General features: G+C 39.0%; 1 protein-coding gene across 4 annotated transcripts in view; it reads left to right on the top strand.

The window, feature by feature from the left end:
• The window catches only part of NR5A2 (nuclear receptor subfamily 5 group A member 2), a 90,957-nt gene extending 70,844 nt beyond the window's left edge, over positions 1 to 20,113 (top strand). For all 4 annotated transcript variants that reach the window (XM_010409266.4, XM_039556162.1, XM_039556163.1 and 1 more), the window contains one exon: positions 13,756 to 20,113. In XM_010409266.4, coding sequence (XP_010407568.2) covers positions 13,756 to 14,003 — 248 coding nt within the window. In that variant the 3' untranslated portion in view covers positions 14,004 to 20,113. The remainder of the gene's footprint in view (positions 1 to 13,755) is intronic.
• Positions 20,114 to 21,898: the final 1,785 nt, after the last annotated feature.

The following is a 21,898-nucleotide window of genomic DNA, read 5'->3' as shown; positions in this document are numbered from 1 at the left end:
AAACCAGGAGTGATTGATGAAAACAAGGGACAGCAGTGGTGTGGATCAGAGGAACAGAGAGAGACTGGAGGGCTTGAGATAGGAGTCAAGAAAATAGGGGGGAAAGGCCAGGAAGGAAAGAGAAACCATGGAACTGTGATCAAAGCCAAGCCAGAGGTGGAAAGGGAGGAAACAAAAGCAAACAGGAATGAAACAATGAAGGAAAATCGAGAAGCAAACTTTATGGCCCAGCCTTGAACACAGCTGGAATCTTGAACTGAGAGACAGAAGGGGACTGTGCAGAAACACTCCTTCCCAAGCTCACGGCTTGGAGTGTGTCCCAAATGACTTCTGCTGGCAGGAAAGGGGTGGAGGATGAAAAGTAAAATTCCTTAGGTTCTGGCAAAGCTGCTACCAAGATTGGATGAATCTCTCAGAGCAGGAGTTCCTAGTATTGCTCTGGTCCTGTGCAGAGCCATTTAGCATGGGACAAACTGAAACAGCCCATGTGGCTTGCAAAAATTTGATTCACACATGGCCATCATCCTAAGGGCAGTTTAAGAGTCTTCTTTATAAGGTTATTGAAAGATTAATAAGGAAAATCCTACATTTAATATCAACTTCAATATTGGGAGGGTTTGATGTGTATTATATTACATAATACCTCTTCTTGTTAAGTGAAGGAAAGTCTCATCTCAGTAAAGAGAAAGATTTCAACATCAGAATGGGGAAGAACACTACAACAGCATCTTTCCTCCCCAACACCAAAAACTGTAATAGAGATCAGCAGACTGCTTGGAACAAGACAGATGACACTATCCAGTCTTTCACTGTGGGAAAAACCTACAGCCTAAACCGGACAAATGTCCTTCAAGCCTGGTTGAAAGTTCTTTCCTCTTGTCTAGGACTATCCTGTTTGGGACACATTTGTCTTTAGAGAATGGAGTCACCAGCAAGGTTGAAAAGGGCAGGTATCAAATTCACATGCCCGAAAGAAGTGCTGGAAAACAATGCTACACAATGAAAATATCCTCCAGAGAAGATCATTGCTGAGAGGTTACTGTGGGAGCAGTGTCATCCACACTGGTGCTCCAGCTGGCCACTTCTTACTAGCAGTACTTCCTCCCTTTCTGTTTTGAGACAGGAAAAAAAGACCCTCACAATTAATTAAAATCATAGCTTAAGCTACCAGAGATGAGCCAGGGAGTAAAGAGGGAACAAAGCAATTAAGAACTTTCCTGTTAAAAAATCACGAGGCATGCTGTAAAATTCAGAGATTATTGTGCCCCTCAAAAATGCAGCAGAGAGAAGCAGACACTTAAAAGAGTTTTCATTACTTACGTGCCTTTGGCTCCCTTTCAGGATGCCAGGGAACTGGAAACAGCTACAGTAAACGTATTTTCTCTGCGTTTGCCTTTCTTGACAAAACACCTCCAGTATTTTGATCTCAAGAATAATCAGCTCTTTTGCACTTCCTTTTCAACTAACTGCAGACTTTTGCAAGTTAAAAATTAATAACAACTTCTCTTCCTCTTTTATTTTTTAAACAAAACCCTTCTGTGCTCTTTTCTGAAAAAAAATGTCTTTTTCCTACAACCTGTGACTATTAGTCTAAATGGCATTCCCACCACTCTTTCTCCTTTCTTTGCAGTAACACAAAACAAATTCCACCACAACAACCTGGTTTGTGGAAACCATTATTCTGGAGATGAAACATTGTGTTGTGTCCTTTACCACTATTATGGGCAGTCAGTCTGTTAGAACGTATTGGACGATTATAGGTTAGTCTTTTCAGAGAAAGCCATGGGTTTCAAGTTAGCAGTAGCCATCTATCAATTCTTGAGATTATGCCATGATTTACTGTCACAGCATCATGTATTCTCTGATTTTCTGCCTCCTGTGAAACATTGTGCTTTCCTTTTCTATTGATGTATCAACTATAATAGTTACAAGCAGCTACAGAAAAATCAATAGTGAACTTTCATTACTGTGCACATAAAGAGTACCATGCTGTGAGAGCACCTAGCTCTTAAATAGTCACCAGCAGTAAGGTACACTACGGATGTCTGTTATTTTGGTCTAAATGAAGAATGTCTGAATTGGAAACAACAAATATCTAGGATTTTTGACACCACCGGATTCTATGTCAAGTTTTCCAGTATGTGATTTTTTTCCGGTGTCAGGTTTGATTTATACTTGCTGTACTGTTATCTATGTATTTTTTTTAATCTAAGGCTGACAGAGGAAATTAATACCAATATAAATTGCTGGGCTGTGTTTAACTGTGAGCTTATTAGGCTTGGTTGGACAGAAGTGGTAAGAACTGTGTTAATCTTTGTTGAACTAGTCTACCTTATCAGTCAAAGCAAGCTGACTGGTGAACAGACCAATAATCTCTGTGTTAAACACAAATGGGATAGAGTTGAAAGAGGCAGCACGGTGTTACCACACACTCAGAGGTGCTCCTAGGACTGTGCACTAGGAAAAGCACTGAGTCGCTTTTCAACACAAGGTTTGGAAAAAATAGTGTAATTTTTGGTTTAAAAATATTTATTTGCCTCTGGGAGTAAATTAACTTCCAATTAGTGAATGTAAATGAAGAAAGGCAAGAACAGTAAGCATGTGAGTGCATTGCCTTGAACAAGCCCGGGCCATTTAGTGTTTCAGGTCATTTCCCCAGCAATTGGGCAGGAGTCCCTGCAGGGCGGGTGGGCAGCTCTGCTGCAGGAGTTAGTGATACTTGGGTGTTTTGGGAATGTGGTGATTTACAGCTGTAAATGCAGTGGTTGATGCTTAATACCTTAGATTTGAAAGCCTGTGGATTTCCATGAAACTAAAGCATGAGGATGCACATGTGTACATGCACATGTGTACATGTACATGAATTGTATCCTGCCAAATGCATATCCCACTGTCTGCTGTGGCTCCAAGGCTACAGGAAAGAACAATTTCTTGGCTAGTGGGGATCTGGAGCCCTGTAATTCATGCTCCTCCTGTTAAGCCTATGAACTGTGTTGTCTATGGAAGCACCTTACCCATACCTGACCAAAACATTTCAGTCTGAGCTGAGCAGTAAGCACAAATCTGGAGTTTTCCTGCTGCTGTTTCTTACTGAGCAATTGAAATGTTAAAAATGTGCTGAGGCAGTACCTTACTGAGAGTGTCCAATCCTTTCTGACCAGGACTTCCCATCAAGAAATCAGAGGTAGCTGAAAAATAAAACTCTCTCCTACAAGCTGCACGTTTGAAATGCAGGTGTAAGAGTATTTCCTCTATTCCTCACTTCCCTACCCTATCTGTTTGATTGATGAGTAACCATGTTGCCAGAGGGACTTTCAGGTGGGCTTTTCTTTAGCTTTTGTATCTATATGTTTAAAAGTTTAAGGAATAAGGATGAAGAACACATCCAGGTCTTTGGAAAAACAGTCCAAACGCTCTTTTGACACACACTGGGTTCCTCTCCAGTGTTTCCTACAGGCACCACTGACACTTGCAGGCTTGTGTCATTCCATATGCCAAACCATTTCCACAACTAAGCTCAGACATCTGGGACAGTAAAAAGTGAAATTTGCAACTTCCTCTCAGATCAATACACAAAGTCAGAAACAATATGCTCTGAAATAATGCAGCAGAACATTATCTGCCTTAGTTGTGTTTATGGTCCATGAAGGTAATACTGGGAATACTCCTTTGCAAATTTAAGCAAATTCATGGCCTCCTACAGTCAGGTGTGGTAGTGATCAGGTGACTGCTACACGCCTGTGCATAATGGGATCAGACTTGTTGGCTCTTTTCATCTAAGCCAGCATGTGTCTTTGTCAGTGCTAATTTGATAGGGTGTTGAAACAGCAGCAGCTTCAGTGTACCATCGTGAGGTGTCTGCAGCTATATTTACATAGAAAATAACTGTAACTGCCCAAAGTAGAGTCCACCTCTTAATGATAGTAAAATTCAAACCTTTCCATAGCAGGCATCATGTATTTGTTTCTACTGCAGTGCTTTCAGGACTAAGCAATTAAATGAAAGCACTTCATTTTATGCTATTTCAGCACAATTATGTCAGAAAATAGTTCTGTTACTGATTTTCACTTCTCAGACAGAAGTGCTTACCTTTTTCATGTTCTTTCTAAACTAGAATCAGCTTCCACTGATACACCGTGGTTCAGTGAAAAAGAACTCCAAACTTCGTTAGTGCAAATATTGGCAGACAGAACTGGTAAAACCATGTCTTGAAAAGTCTCAGAAAAGGGGAAAAACAGGTTTTTGAAATCAATGACTAAAAGACAATTAGTTCTCACACTAAGCCTTGTCTGAAAATAGTGCAAAAGGCTTAAAACTGAATTATTTGTCAATTATGTTGACAGAAAATCATAGTAAAGTGCTGTACCTCTTAGATTAGCACATCACTAAAACACCTTTGCTTAACTATCTCTCCTTCTCTCAATGAGAATATATTATAATAATTTTTTTCTCCTGTGGGACTTTGGATCTAAACAAAAGAATAAAACCAAACAGCATTCACCCAGAAATAAAAAAGTGGTATGAAGTTCTACCATTATCTGGAAAGCACTATAACGATATAAGCCTAACTGGCTGGTCTAATATTTTTAACCAAGTTCAAAAAAGTTTGAAGTATAATAATTAAATGCAAATACAGTTCTGATCCCAAAGACCAGAAGAATGCCTTTAAGCTAGTATTTATAACAAGAGCTATTCGACTGAGCTCTCTTGTAAATTTTATCATACCTGAGGCAGTTTTCCTCAGTCGATTAGCTGGAAAGCTGAATATATCCTGAGGCAAACCAGACATCTAGTACAGGCTAAATTCAACTACTGGAGCTTAAATTTGGCTTAATATATCCCCACTTGGATCTGCCTGTTTAATTCTCTTTCATATGATAACATTGGTTTATTCATAGTCTGGACTTGCCACCTGAACAAACTGTACCTCATATCTAATTCTAATGGAATAAGAAAACTTTGCAAAAACCACAAAAGTTCCTGACTGAAAATCAAATGCAAATTTGGGATTAAAAACTGTTTTGTGAAGTGACTACAAGATTAGTACAGAGAGATTTTTCCCCTAAGGAGTACTGCTTTTTATGATCATGCATTTTTTATACTCTGCAGAGACAGATGGGCTTTATAAAAGGATAGAGCCTGCTACTCAAAAGGGTTTCAGTGGCAGCTGCATTTCTGTGTTTTAACCTCAGTAGAAATTTATATTCTATATTTTTCCAGAAAATATTTCTATTTCTTCTTTTTGGACTATATCACCCCTTGTTCTAGTTCCAGTGGCAGCGGTAGAAATACCTCTGAGATTAATCTGTTCTGTTATTCCTACTTTAAACAGTACTTGAGTATCAAGAGAGTGATAGGAAGGGAAAGGATAGATAATGTGCAGGCTTCTCCTGAGAGCAATAAAGCCAAATATTCAGAAAAGTTACAAATGTCTAGGCAAAAGCAAAGAAAAATTTTTCTAGGTAAAAGCAAATCTCTCAAAAATTTTCATTCCTTATTTTCCAAATATTCAGCTTCTTCTCATCTAAATAATAGATTTTTTTTTTTGCTCCTCTTAAAACTATACCACACTATTTTTGCAATTTGCATATAACACCCTTTCTGCCTCAGTTCGTAACTTCAAGGACTTTGTATGATGTCCCTATCACCATTCCCAGGAACTTCATAAATATTTATGACATCTTAAACTATTCACACCCTACAAATTGTAGGCATTGACAGACAATTCCCTTAAAACACCAACAACCCTGTGTGCTATTGAAAATTAAAATGATGTTGCAGAAATTAACTGGGGAAACTCTTTGGTTCAATAAATTTACATTAAGTCTCATTTTTTATGAAATGTGATACTGTGATACTACTGCTCTGGCTGTAGATTTGCCTGCATGTAAGCATATAAATATATATATATATATATAAAATCTTGCTGATAGCATGATAATTAGCACAATAGTGTTGTTATCTACACTCATTCTAACTGAATATTCAAAGACAAACATTTCTAGGCCAAACATATAATATGACCCTGGGATGAGGTGAAGAGTTCAGAAAAAAATTAGTTTTGACTCTCTTTCTCAGTTTATCTGTGATACCTTCACTAAATCATTTCTGCCCTAGTTTACCATCGTGTGCTGGCATACAAATATGAATATTACTTCAGAAGATAGTGGTTACATTTTTTTTTCCTGGAAAAGAGAGACTTAGATGGAGACATCTTATCTAGGATTGATCTGTCATTTACCTTAAGCAGTCACTGGGTCAAATACACAAACAAGCCTGGAAGCAGGCACCAGAAAGCCTTGTTAGCCCAGGCAGCTTCCCTTTCCACTAGTCTACAAAGGCAGGCAGTAAATTTGGGCTAAATCACATAGGGTTAATTTTTTCAGTGCACCAGCAGAGCTTCAACCTGAAGGACACTTTCACTGAGAACAGCCTGTAGCAAGCAATAGCAGAGACCACCCATTGGCATGGTGAGAGATCCCAGTTGTTTGGGGATTTTCCTTGAAGACACAACAGAGCAACTGCTCTCCTGTTCCTCTGTCATGTCTTCAAAGAAAGAAGCAGCTACTCTTTTGTGTGCAACATAATCCCACCAGTGAATGCTTAAGCATGGATTAAAATACCTACAGAATGAACCTTTGGGCAATAGACGGGCTGCCCTCAGTCCCAGATGAGCAAGAGACAAGCAACACGTTTCACTGCTGACCTACAAGGCAGGAGCCAGGCTGGGACAGAACTGCAGGCAGGGAGGGAGCTTTAGAAAGTGAAAGAAAGTGAGGTGGCAGTGGACTTTAAGCATGGCCAAGATGAAGTGCCAGCAGTGGAACCACTGCTTGGGACTGTGGTCTGTCCATGGGACTGTCCCAGCATCTTCTGGGCTGGGCCATAGTTTCATCCCCACTGGCTCTCCACACCCCTGGCTGTGGGGCTGTACCTGGGCGCATTTTTCCCTCGCGAGTTTCAGTGAGAAATGCTGGACTTTGTATTTAAGGGTGTACCTGGCTGTGGACTTTGGGACAGGACCTGTGAGCAACTCTTCCATCAGAGGCCTGGCAGGATCTCATTTTATTGTGTTTCAATGACCACCATATCACATATGCCTCATTTGCATGTAATAAGGATGTTGGTTCCTGCGGTGTTGGGACAAGAAGTGAGTGGAGATTTTGTTTGTTTGTTTAACTTCCAAGAGAGTAAATTCAGCCTGAGCTGCTGAAAGTCAAGCAGTTTTATTTTCCTGAGTGATGGCTCCGTAATTACACCAGTCATAAAGATTCAAGAAATCAAATTAAGCTTTGCCATTTGTCTTTACTGGGAGTGTAAGAAAAGAAACAATTGAAAAGTAGTAACCTACTTCCACAGTCGCACAGGGAGAGGAATTCCCCTTATTTCCCCATGTCTCTCTTCCCATTGCAGAGCTAACAGTGGCAAAAGAAATTATAAAATTACTCACAACATCAATAAGCATGGTTCTTAATGGACACCAGGAACTTCTCAGTAAGAATCCATCATTTTACAATCTTTTTAGAACAGAAAACAGGTTTCAATATTTTAAATAGTATCAGAAAGAAGTCTACCACTATAAAGCAATATGAAAACGTTTTAGTTGAGTCTAAGTTGTTCTGAAAGAAACCAGAAGTCCATCAAGATTGAAAACTGAGAGAGTGGAATAGGATCCAGACTAAGAATTACAGCTTGTTCTCGTAAGCATCTTATTCTCACTTTAAAAAGATACACAGTTTTGCCCAACACTTGGGCATGAACAAAATGCTCTGCTATAGAAGAATTTAATAAAGATTTTCAAAATAATGTGCCCTTTATCAGATGTTACATTCAACTGAAAATGAAAATTACTTTATGACTCTAATAAATAGCAATCGACTGTTGCACTGTTACAGATAGCTTAGCCACTGCCAAAAAAGAATCCTAAAGACAGGAAAAGTTTTCTACACATTCGGTTTGGACTTGGGAGTCTTAAAAAAAGTGTTTTTGTTCTCATAGTCTTGAGGTTTTTCAAGGCTTGGAAAGTGCTAAATATATGCAGCTTATCACTGATTAACAAACATCTATCAAGAATTGTTTCCCATGACTTCCAAGTGAGTAATACTCAGCAGAGTCCTGCTGTAATAAAATTGAGGGGAATTTTGCAGTAAGGAGATTATCTTTACCATAAATCTTCCTTCATTATAGCATTTTGTCTGTCAAGAAGGCTTAACTATAGAATGGCATGCATCTGCCTTCATAACAGATGTGCTATATGGAACTGCTGCTGTTGCCCTTAGTTTCAATGAAGGAGAATTGTGGGTAATTTTCAGAGACTGGCATTTTATCAACCATTACTATACTTGCCTTTAAAAAAAATTTTAGCACATGTCAAAAATCTACGTGTGTTTTCAGTCCTGTAACACACAGATTTTGCAAGGCTAGCAGAAAGTAGGAAAAATATAGTAAAAATGTTTAAATAGAGGAAGGTTTGGTAACATCACCTCAGTCCTGGTTAATTCCCCTTCTTTGAACTACTCTGGGGTAAAAACCTTCATCAGAAGTAACATATTCCATCTTCAAGCTCAAATGGGAATTGGCCTCACACTAAAGCCCCTGATGAGAACCCCAGCCATGTGAGGAGGCACACTGTCGCTTTCTCCGATAAAAGAGAACGTTTCTAGGCAGAGGCAATGCTGCTTCTTAAGCCATGCAGCATGGCTTGAAAGAACAGGCAAACCTCTCAGAGGGCAAGTCTGAAGGCCATCCTGGCTGAAATCACCCTCAGCAGAGTTTGGAAGATATCACCGTTTATCCACAAGCTAATCAGTTGTTCCAAAGAGCTACAAAGGGTTAGAGCCACTGGGTTTCAATAAAGTCCTTAAATGATGAGGCTTATCAGCACCTTCAGGGTGAGGAAGCTCAGGCCTGGGTGGGTAACAAGCCCTAGTGCCTGGAGTATCCATAAGACTGGAAGCAGGCTTGTGAAAGGGAGAAATCCTCTTTCCCGTGGAGAGTCCCAAAATCTTATTTCATCCTTGCAATGGTGCAAAACAGAGGCACCTGAGCTGTGTTCACACCTCTTCATTGCTTCATGTAGAAACAGTATCAAATAGATTATATGAGCAGTAACATTTAACCAGCTTTCTCCAGGAAATATTTTGTGCTCCTAAGGAGTTACTGTTTTTCAAAGTTAAATCTCTCATTCTGTTTCATTTTTCTTTTCAAAATTCCCAGACGAAAGGAAACTCTCAATAGATTAGTACACCCCCAAATTTTCTGTATTTCATGTTTGGAATATGAGAGGGAGAAAATCTCTCTGAAACCTAAATATTTTTCCCCTCTAAAGACCAGACCCATTTTGGGGGAAAATATGCAAAAGTGTTCTCCTTGGGCTGAATGTTGTATGCAGTTTCAGCTTAATGCACAGACTTATGGCAGATGTAGAAAATAATCAAAATGGGGGGATATCTGGGAATACTGGCAGATTTTTACTGTGACTGCAGAGCAGATCCTGACACACTATAATACTGTTTTTGTCTTAATCGTCAAAAGTAAGCTACAGAGAACAAAAATTCTTTGTTTGACAGAAAAGCAATTGCTATTTCTTGTAAAACATATAATATATTCCAGAAGACCTAAGGGTTTACTTTTCAATAAGGATAGAAAAAGATGCGCGCCCCACTGTGAGCTCACAGTAAGGCTGTTTCATGTAAAAAGTTGGTAATTAGTCCCTGAGTGAATAAAGTAGAAGAGCTAAGAGACTGATACTTACTATAGCAACACAAAACACTTTTTCTAGCTGCTAGGATTTAAAGGGTGTGTGGGTGGGAGGGGGGACCTACTCCTACTCATTTAATTTACAAGCATCTAAACTTCAGAAAATGATTTCTTGCATTAAGCTCAAACATGTGTACTTTAAATTGTTACTAACCGATGTAAAGATTGGTAAGAGACATTCCGGTTTAAAAAAAAATAACAGGAATGTGGAATTATGTGGAAGCATAAGGGACGTGCTGTACACATCAGTAGCAGATTTCACGCTCATTGTACACAACTGCCTTCAGCAGTTACACCAGCATGGCTTGATGTCTCATCAAGTTAACTCCTTAGCAGTCAAAGGAAACACTTGTAAAAACTAAATCTGTTTAGCCAGAGTTACATAATAAATAGTGAGCACAAAACCAAACTCAAACCACAGGAAAACCATCTACTTAAACCCCAAAGTTACTGTTTAATCTCATTTGGATCACTACCAGCTAACACTAAGTACCACCAGCAAAAACTGTGTACCATTTCTTGTTCTACCTGCATAACTTGAAGTTACTGGAAATAACTTAATATTCACATGGTTTCCTTTGTTATTACTCATTTTTATCAGAGCTAGAGTTCATGATTTTCTCTCAAAAAGAACAACATAATTTTTATTGCAACTGTGGGTTCAGCAAACCTATTTCTGATGATGTACAAAATACCATAGGAGAGCTTGAGAGATGACAGTGGAGGTTTACACAGTGCTCTCAGCACATATTCTTTGACTTCTCTCTGTTCAGACTGTCTCATTTGGTTTACTGCAACATTCACTGCTAATGTATACGAGATAAAGTCATATCCAGAGATCTTGGTCACTTCATGGAGACTGACCCCAAATCAGGTTGCCTCTATGTCCTTACGATTGCAGTTGCAGTCCTGGAGGGATCTACACACAAAAGAATTGTGTAGTGGTGTCCTAAACTGTAATTACTTGGACTGTCTCTATTTCAGTATAGAAAGTCAGGAAAAATCTACACATTTTCACTGGTTAACTAATAACATCTTGTTTACAAGCACTGAGCCTCACCACAAATAGCAAGAATTTGTTTAGAAGAAAAACATTAAAAGTATTTCCTCAGGCTGAATGTGGCATAGGAGCCCAGAACTACTTTTTATTTACTGCTAGTATCAATTAGACTTGTTTGTATGTCTTGACTTCAGTGCTTATGTTGCCACATGTGAGTATTGAAGGAACTGTCCACTGAGATGAGAAAACAGCACAGACCTTCCCCTGTAGTTCTGCAACTCCCATGGGACTCCTTGAGGCCATATAGCTGACGGGTATATAGGAACACCTCACACTGTGCTGGTACACCCACTGCCAGAAGCCACTGATCCTGTGTTTGGGAGTAATACAGATAAAATATTATGCCTCCTCTTGACTTGGAGTATGGTATCAATACAGCTAAAAACAGAAGGTATCTCTAAAAAATATATTAAATTTGCCACTTTTGTAAAAAAATATTAAAGATTTGCAATTCTTAGATTTTGTTTCTTAATCTCTGTAAAATTTTATCTTGTGATTTTTCAATAAATATATAATCCATGCAACAACATTTGAACAGAGGGTAAAAATAACAATGACCCTGGTTTTCCAGGAAGCCAGCACAATTTCATACACAGTACGGCTCAAACAGACAGCAACAGAAAGATGCCCTTTGAATTTAAAGGGGGTTGAATCAGTGAACAGTTTCTAAAACTTCCTGACTTTTAAAGTTATTTTTACAGAGGAAAAAAAGTTCCAAATACTGATTCTGTATTCATCATACATTTTACCTTGCTGTTTAACAGTTTAATCTCCAGCACAGTCCCTGTTTTCTGCGGGAGTTTTTGTGTTCTAGCAGTTCATTCATGATTGTATTTTGCATCTGAAACAACCTATTTAAATTAATTGTGATAGTTGATACTGTTTCTTTCTTAACTTTATAAAAAGATGCTTAGAACACCCAATTTCTAAACCAGGTTACACTAGCTACAAAATACCTTGGGAGTTTTCTGTAGGTACATAAAATAATAAACAGCTATATTTTGTGTGAGAAAATGTCCAGTGTAATACATGAAAACATGATTATCCAAAGATCTCCAGAGACACTGGCAAAAAGACTTTGGATAAATGAGTTTGAATAGCTAAGGGACCAGGCATAGCAGCTTTGAAGTTTCCTGTCTTCTTCACTCGGGATAATGTAAAGTTCAGATGATTCTTGCTGGACAGACACCATAATTTAAGTATTACTGGCGAGTTCCTTAAATCAGCTACCAAAATCCTGGTGCATGTTATGTCCCCAGTTCCCAAACAAGCAGCACAAATTCAGGAGTCGCTTGCTTCATTTCCACAGTGAAACTGGGACAGGAAAGAGGCAGGCAATAACAACCACAGCAGGAAACACTTGCCCCGGCTCATGCAGGAGGGAACCCGGCACGCAGCTGGCAGCCAGCACATTCCAGAGGGACTCTTGCTCAAAGCCTTGGGTTCTGGAGGCTGTGCGTGCTGCCACCGGCTGCCACCGGGACCCTTGGCATCTTTCCTATCCTCTTGTTCTAAAGACAATGTTTGCCTCCTCCAGCCACTTCCCTCATGTTCCAGCACGAAGTTATGTGCAGGAACCAGTATTTGCTCTGTTTAAAGCACTTATAGGAGAAGGTGCAGTGAGACCCAATTTACACAGCCTCCCAAGCTCCTGATGGATCGGGTGACCAATGTGTGTTCCTGTTTTGCAAAGGAAAACACTCATTTCCCCACAATCAAAGGCTGGGATTTACAATGAACCAAATTCTGCCAAATTCTCCATCTCCTGTGCTCCGAGAATATCCATAGATGAACAGATCTGTCTATACAAAGTGAATTAGCAGTATAGTTATGCCCAATAGCACCATGCTTTAGCCTTACAAGAAAGTCCTACAGTACTCTACTGATGGTAAAAATGATCAAACACCAACCAAAATAAGATCTCCCAGCAAGTGCACTTTGATCAGTTCCCTCTTCCTGCATTAGAGCAGCACTCTAATTTGCAAGCTTTAGAATAACTTCTACATTCACCAGACATGTTAAAAGACAATTCTATCTGAGTGACTTTTACACAGGGGAGCAAACAATGAGGAGATAATATACTGGCATTTATCTCTGACCAGCATTTCCAGAGCTTGAACTTGCTGTATAGGAACAGAAGATAATCAAACAGAGGCAGAGTGAACAAACTGTACCTGCTGTGCTGATGTAAATGCCCCGTTGTCCAATACCAGAAAAAAAAAAAATCAGTGTTGGATTTCAGAAACCATATGCAGGTTAAAGGGCACCATTCTTATCTAGTATTCCACCCAAAGGACAATGATTTCATTTTATAAAGATCATTAGTCAGTGAAATATATATTTTAGAGAGTTTCTAGTAGGGAATATTATTTTGGCAGTCACTGGAGTGTACCAGATGGTTCATTAACATAGGCTAGACAAGTCAAAGGCTTTCAGAATCATTTAGAAAATGTCAAACAGAAACAAGAACGCTGTCACTTTTTATTAGAATTAACTACATCATACCCTGGACACAGATTTCACCTTGGGTCAGAAAAATTAATACAGAATTATATGAATTGTGTAACATAGTAGGTTAAAGATAGGGCTTCCTCTTGGGACTCATTTGCTAGCAATATATTATGGTCTTCTACTTTAGGAATCCTCAACCTTTCTTTTTGTTAGCTATGAAAAGAGCTGACCTTGCTCAGACTCCATTGGTGTCTAATTGATTTGAGGTATATGCAGAATTTCAACAAGACACTCTACTAAAGCTCTTTTGTGATCGTTTTCCCAGGAAAGTTGGCAAAAGGGTTCACTGAATATTCAGCAGCTTGTAAAGTATGCTTTTGTCAGGAGGCAAAAAAAATACATCCATTTAGTGAAACACTGCCTTCATAAACAGGAATTAAAATGCAACTGAATTATTACCTTTTTTTTTTTTTGTTATCATTCAGATGTCAAAAATCTCGAGAACTTCCAGCTTGTGGAAGGTGTTCAGGAACAAGTGAATGCTGCTCTGCTGGACTACACAATGTGTAATTACCCCCAGCAAACAGACAAATTTGGGCAGCTCCTCCTGCGACTACCAGAAATCCGGGCCATCAGTATGCAGGCCGAAGAATACCTCTATTACAAACACCTGAACGGGGATGTGCCGTGTAATAACCTTCTCATTGAGATGCTGCATGCAAAGAGAGCATAAATTATACCCATTAGAGCTTCTGCTTTCAAGGAAAAAAATTATTCTGAACTGCTCCAAGCAACACTAATTAAAATGTGGTTTTAAGACTTTGCAAAATGGTATAATAATCAAATACTAATAGTAAATAAGTGATGTATCAGGGTATTTGTATTGCAAACTGTGAATCATATGCTACACATCCCCAAAGGAATCTATATAGGACTTTATACTGGAGTGAACTTACCAAGTGGATACCATCACCAATGTCAACATGAAAAAGGACAGAATGATCCTTGTATATTTAACTCTGCTGATTGCCAATATGAAGAAACCTAGGTGAAAAAAAACTGATCTGTGCTATTGAGCTAAGATGGTGGGGAATTTGAGTGCACTAAATTCCTTCACTGCATAGAGGACTCGTAAAACAGTTACAACAGATGCAAAACTGCATCTCTAGCATCTTCTGTCATCCTTACAAGGACCCAACACTTACTTCTGTGCTAAATGATGTGGCATCCATTCAACAAGCTGTAAGAGAGAGCTGGCCTAGGCCACGCGCTGTGTGCTGTGGCCACCAAACCCTCAGAGACTGGCTCTGACTGTCGGTCTCTGGGGCCTGCAAACCGCTCCTAGGAAGAGTCTGTTATCCAGTTAGCTTGGCATTCTTAACTGTGTTCTGAAGTTTGTTTTGTCATGTGTTCATGTCGTTCTACCAGGCAGTATTCCTCTTCTACTGCTCTTATCAGATAGCTGTTAAGTAGCTACGGAAATATTCCAAAGTAAATTAGCCAATTCAACTGCAAACTCAACCAGGACAGCACTAAAAGATGGCTCCACTATATCTTCGTGGCTCCTTCCAAATAAAGGAAATGGAGATATTTTAGCCATCCCAAACAACACATCTTTGACAAGAAAACAGAAATTAGGGCACCAAATACTGATGTTAAAAAAACAAAAATAATATTTTTAAAGGAATTTTGTGATAAAAGAAGTGACAAGTGAATTGTATGACCTGATGATGCCATAGAGCGATTAAGAAATCGTCTTTAAAATTGCCAGTAATTTGGAAACTAAATTTCAACTCAAACATCCGAGATCTAATGAAACTTTCTGGTCTTAAAGTTAGGTAATACGCATATTTTACACAAAGAAAGAAGAGTGATACTGCTGTGTCTATGTAGGCCAAAGTCTGCTGCAGAACAAATATTAGAAAAGAACAAACACTTCTCTCTCTGTCCAAATGAGATATCAGTATTAACATGTAGTGCCACAGTTATAAGTCTTGCCTTATTTCATTACCCTTAAAGGTAACTGTGCAGGTGTAGATCAACATACATTTCAAAATAAAGTATTAATCTCTAACATTAACAAAAACATAGTGTTTACATTATTTAGGTCCTGTGGGGAAAAAACTGTGATAAAATTGCAGAGCAGTGATTTCCTTATTATTTCTTTTAAATTGGTAATTATTTTACCAGTACTTAATTACTGTATGTCGTGAGACACTAAAATCAATAGGGGTATTTCATTTTGACTTTAATTTTTGAGATTATTGGCTGCACAATCACTTGTAGAAACTGTATAAAATCCTAATACTTTAATTTTTTTCATGAAGATTGCTGGCTTTTGAATAGTTTATTTATATTGTATATGATAGTTTTCACTGTAGACAATTATGATGCTAATTTATTGTTCTTTGGTTTCATCTTTATATAAGATATAGCCAGAATGAAGAAGCCAAATATATGTGTTTACTGTAGCATGTCTTCAAGTTAGTGGAACATAGTTCAGGGACACAGAAGGGTCTTTACAAATTAAAATCATTCACTTGATTAAATGTCTGTAAATCTTCATAATCCTAAATGTAGTTTATTTAAATCTATTGTAAATTATGTGAGTTATAACTTTTTCTGTTTCATGTGAACTTGAAAAGGTGCATTTCTCTCACTTTTGTCCAATCATTCATACATTGTATACCAAAGACATCAGCTATTACATCTGCATTAGTACAAAGCACACTGTTTTAATTGCCTGTATTAATCAGCTCTAATATTCTGTCCATGCATAGGGTACCAACACAGCAAAGCCAAGCGTCTGCAACTGCTACATGCCTGCCTTGTACCACAGCACACACGTACTGTCCTACAGCCCACCAGCACAGCCCCCTCAGCATGCAGGGCAGATGAAAGCATTATTTAAATACCAGTGTTCTCCCTCAAACAAACAAAATTAACAGTAAAGTGTGGGTGCTGACTGACGGTGGCTGTGAAATACACGAACAAGATAAGTGTGGTCATTCTTTCCTTTCTGAAAGAAAAGCAAAGCATTAATTCAAGTGTTTGCATTCTGTATTTTCTTTTTTTTTCCTGTTGAAATGCTACAGTGAATCTCACTGAATATTGAGAAAAAAAGATGAAAAACATTTTGCTAACTATTCAGAGCACCATTATCCACATACAGGACAGAAGGATAAAAATAAGAATGTAGAAGAAAGGAACAATTTACGTTAATGGAAATGGCTTCAGATAATGTAACATATATTTGCCCGGGGTTCCAAGAATCTCATCATATTGCCCAAAGTACACGAACAAAAAAAACCAAATCACAAAACACCACCGCTCATGTTAATTGTTAACTACTTTGTAACCAAGCATTTTCTTCTGACTGCCTTATTGATTACAGGATATATTAGTAAAAGCAGACTAAAATTCAAAAGGTTTGGCTTTGGCTGGTTTATTATAGTTGTTCTGTGTTTGTAAACAGACAATCTGTAAAGTCTGATTATTTGTATTACAGATGTTCTGCAGCTGCCTTGGATTTAAATCCATGCAACTCTTAGAATGTGCAGTGAGTTACTTGTTGAAGTTGAAGTTCTCTTACTGTATCAGTGAAATACATATTGTCATGTCAGTTCTTGCCAAGAGTTTCTCATCACCAGTGGAATTATTTTTTTTCAGTATTTCAATAAATATTGATATGCCCGTGCTGAATACTTTATAATTGTCTTTATAATATCATCATTCCACTGAAATGAAGCATCAGTCAAAAATCAGTTACTCAGAAGAGGAGGGGAGAGTAAAATGCAGGAGAAATATGAGCACCAAAAAGAATTTGATATGAGCAGAAGACAGAAGTGTAGAGAACAGCACCTTCAAAAGCTCAGACAGCAATGATGAAATTGCCTAGGCTGAAGCCAAATAAACACAGCTAAAACAGATCAGAAAAGCTGACTCTCTAAATCAGAAAGAGATTTACCACTTAATACTTTCAAATTAATACCTCTGATCTCATACTGCACATGTAATTTTCACTTTACATGTACATAAAGAGTTAAACAGCCAAAGCATCAGGGAGGAAAAATGACAGAACAAAAGAAAATCAGGTAACAGGATCCAGCAGAGCTCAGGATAACCTCTCAGCAATGTAAATACATGGCAGGGCCAGGGGCAAACCCACAGCTTCCAACACAACTGCCAGTGCAGGCTGCCAAGGAGACAGATGTTACTGCTACTAGAGAAAAATATTTTCCTAAAGTTGCCCTCTGGCTCATCTGATTGCTGTTCTGAGAGCAGGGGGTGAAGTGGTCCAAGAGAGCTCGTCAGCTGTACCCTACTGTTTTGAGACCAAGTCCAGTGCTTCCCCTGAACTGTCTGCTAGCTGAAACGGGCTTGTTCTCTCAGGTGCCAAATGTGAATGCTTCAAGGGAAAAAAACAGGGCTATAATTAGTTATTTACAAATCCTGCACTTCAATGAAACAAAGCTGGTTTAGTGTTGCAAAGAAGCAGAGTAAAACACAGAGGATTAGGTGGCTTACAAATGAGGAAGGATTATTTTAACCTTCAGGAATCATAACTGAAACCCATGGTTTTGCAGAAGACCCAGGGGAGATTTCAGGGTTGATATATGTTAGATAGTTTTCCTTACAAGAGATATATTTTGGTGAGATATATTTAGTATACAAATTACATGCCTAAAGTATGAGGGGATTTATTTTTAACTGAGTTTGACGCTGCTTCTGGAACAATCTGCTGTATGTTTTTATTGGAAACATGGAAAGAGTGAGTTCAGTGTAACACAGGTCAAGTCAGTAAGATACTTGGTGATCTTGACAATTTCCTGGAATACTGAATAACACTCTATTAACCCCTACATTGAAGCCCATAGTCTAAATACATCACAAGAGTTTTAACAATATTTCTACCTTCTCTGACAGAGTTGTTTTTTTCCAGGGAAAATCTATATAGTTGCATCTGCTGGAATTTGGGATGGCAGACAAACAGCATTAAACTAACAGCAAACCAAGAAGGTTGCAGATAAATTTTTAGGGGCAGATCCTAGAGCTGTGTTACCCGATGATGCTGGCATGAGCTCAAATACTTCTGTGACAGTCAAGTAAATTCAGTTGCACTTGAGTGTAGAAAAAAGATTCATTTACTAAGGGCAACTTGTCAACAGAAAAACCTTTCCTAAATGATAAAGGTAAAAGGGGACCTGATGCTCAGACGGAGTATAGAGCCGATGTCTACTCTGATGCCAGTGCGTCTCAGCGGAAGGCAGCTATAGAAGCTACTTAATAGATACAGTCTGGTCTGGCACACACTGGTGGGACAAGATGCAGACTCTCTGCATCAAACATTCTTTGCAAACCTTTGGGTTTACCCCAGTATGTAACAAAATGCCCTCCATTTTACTGACAGTTTTGAAGTCTGGCATGCAAGCTTGGACTTGCAATACTAGGTCAGTTTTCACCATTGCCCCAGGAAGGTCCTGAACAATTTCCCATTCACTGTGACTTCTCTAAGACCTACATTAAGTGCTGTGAATGTCCTGTGCATGCCCCAGGGGATAATTCATATGTGAGGTAAAGCAAGGTGGTAGAGGAGCACAGGCTCCTGATGCTGTCTGTATTCATGGAGGCCTAGATCACTGCTGCCCTGCCTCAGTAAGGACTGCAGGGTTTACCATTAGTTGCTAATAAAACAAAGGCTGAAACAAACGGCACTGGAGTCACAATTGTGTCCATTCACATCTTGCCCTCCCTGTGTTCAGGGTCAGGGTGTAAATGGGTGAAATGCCTCTCAGACTGAGATAGAGCATGTCAGAATGCCTCCAGTAACACTGACTGCTTATCAGGCTGCTGCAGACCAAAACCTTCACAGAGCAAGAGCCTCCCTGTCCAGTGTTCACATCAATCACCCTGCAACTGATGCTGCTGAACATTTGCTGGATACCACCAATCCAGGCTGTCAGTTGCAATTATAGAGCAAAACAGGGCTCTGAAGCAGAGGGAATAAAGCGTGTTTGTGGGAAGGACCCCAAACAAGCTACTGTTTGTACAACAGAAAACGCTGACGGCCATTCAGTAGCTGCTGGCGTGCCTACGGACGTGTGCACACACCCCACGTGCCACCTCTGGGAATTCCTAAAGCATGCTCAAACATCCAGTACTTCTGTTCCTATATCAAATATTATACGAGGCACAGTTCCCTGGGGGACACCAAGCTTAGTCATACGCGCAGCTCGATTCCTGTTTCACAGTGGTGTCCCCCCACTCACATAAGCAGAAGAGTGTTGGTGCAGAGTAGCAGAGAAGTGAGGCAGGCATGTCAAATCAATAGCCTGGTGTTTACACCTTGCACTGCATCACGACAGCTCTCCTGCTCTTTACAACTTCATCTTGATCAAAGAAGGGAAGGTCTGCAGAGAGCTCTGCTTCCCATATCAAGGCAGCACACTACAACTGTACATTAACAGGTCTGTCGGAATGCTTGTGTTTGAACTCAACAGTAAGAAATACGGAGTATTGTAAATGTCTATTATGATCAGTCCAAAAACTACAGTAGAAAGCAAAAGAGACAATGGGAGAGGAATAGCTCCAAAAGTAAAATAAAAAGAAAGCACATGGACATGGAGGAGACGCAAGGATATTTATGGTTCATAAATATTTAATCTTAATTCACTTTTAATCGAAAAGAAAAAAAGCAAATAAAATATGCTGTATTATTATCATTGCTTTGAAGTATTAACAAGGCCTGAATAAATTACCATGTATGTATTTTAGGGACCTGCCACAGTAAGCAATATTGGTTTTAATTTTCATTTAATAAACTTTGTTTTATTTTTCATTGTATATAAATTTCAGATAAAATCATGAATGGAATAATTGATTGAATATTTTAATCAATTTATTTAACTCATGCTGTGAAAATAGAAGCTTATTATTGGAGTATGCTTTTATTTAAAATCAAACACTACAGCTCTGTCAAAAAACACAATCAAACACTACAAACTGTGTCAAATTGTTTTTTCACTTCACAAATTCAGTTGAAGTATTCCACAGCAATGTCCTACTCTTCCTAAGACCACTTTCCTATGAGTCCCACAATACCTGGATTTGCAGTTGCAACCTCCCCCCAAGTCCTGCATGCTTTTGTGTGCAGAACCTCAGACACTGAAGTGCAGTGGTGCTGAACCTGAGAAGGTGGGGCTGGGACACATCTCACAATTTTTGTTTTCTTTCTGTCAGTGTCCCTCCTCTGCTCACTTGTGTTATTGAAAAACCAGCTGATGTTCCCCATGCCCTCCCAGTGAGAGCCCTCACTCTTCACAGGACCCTTCTGTTGCCTTTCCACTCCTTTTGTACCAGTTAGGTTCCCTCCACCCCATTTCTACTATAATTTTCCTTTGTATCAAAACCAAAACTTGTAAGTCAACTTTACCAACACATCAGGATTTTCAGGAGAGTTTTTTATATGTTGGGGAGTGGGAAAAATCAAGGACATAATATTGTCTACATGTCTGAAGCAGCAAAGTGACCACAAATGTCAAAACAGGAAAGTGACTGCTGGACCTGGTCACACCAAGCTGAAGAAACCCCAGCCAAAAGCAAGACAAGGTCACCAGTCAGCCCTCTGTGTCTTGGCTTACAATGACCAGTTCCACAGACCTAAATAATCAACAGTTCTCACCAAACATTGTTTTCAGAGAGAAAAGAGGAAACATCCCAGAATTTTTGTTAAAGAACTGCATAGAAATATTAATAGATGAATCTAAACAAAGCAGTAGCATCTGGGCTAGGATTAAATTATTTGAAGACAGCCTTTTTTTCACCAACAACACACTTAGCAATACTCAACCAAGAAAACAGCCATTGGCAAAAAGAGGAAAGAAAACAAAATTTTGCTTTTTTGCTGTGGATTTTTGGTTTTGTTTGGGTTTTTGGTTTTGGGGGCTTTTAATTATTATTTATCAAACTTTGACACAACTTTGCCCCTTGGGGATCTGGCGGAGAAAAAAAATAAATAAAAAAGAAAACCCACTGTACTTTCTGTAGTGACACACTTAAGACACCTTTCCTTGTTGTCAGAAAAACTGGCTGGTACCTCACCTGGTGTGCCAGAATCCTGACAACATCCAGAGAGCAGCATCAATGGTGTCTTGGTAATGTTTTGTTCAGGATGGAGCAGCAACTCCAAGGAGACAACGGGGCCACTCGCTGGAAGCAAACACTGCACAGCCCGACTGCTCCCCGTGTGACAGCACAACACATCAGTGTCAGCAGCTGCCAGCCTGGAAACACAGAGAGCAGGGAGATTTAGGGAGATTATCTGTTGCTCTAGAACTATGTTTCCCCGTCTATATACTTGGAAGTAATTAATAACACAGAAACATTGTTTGTTTATTGCCTGTGGGAGTTGTGAAGAGAATAACAGAATTTTAATAAAAGGTATTTTCAGATATTTAGACTATAATTCATTTATTACAGGATCACTGATGCTGTTAGCTTTACTCCTCACCAAATTTTTTTAATTTACATTTTGGCACTGTTAGGAGCTTGATTTCATGCAACCAACTACACACAGAAATAATATAGGCAAAACAAGAAAAAAGCTCCAGAAAGGAAATGATCACTTTA

The sequence above is a fragment of the Corvus cornix genome, chromosome 8 (genome assembly GCF_000738735.6).
Source record: "Corvus cornix cornix isolate S_Up_H32 chromosome 8, ASM73873v5, whole genome shotgun sequence".
NCBI lineage: Eukaryota > Metazoa > Chordata > Aves > Passeriformes > Corvidae > Corvus > Corvus cornix.
Note: the sequence above shows the minus strand (reverse complement) of the source record. Positions and strands in the feature narration are given on the sequence as shown.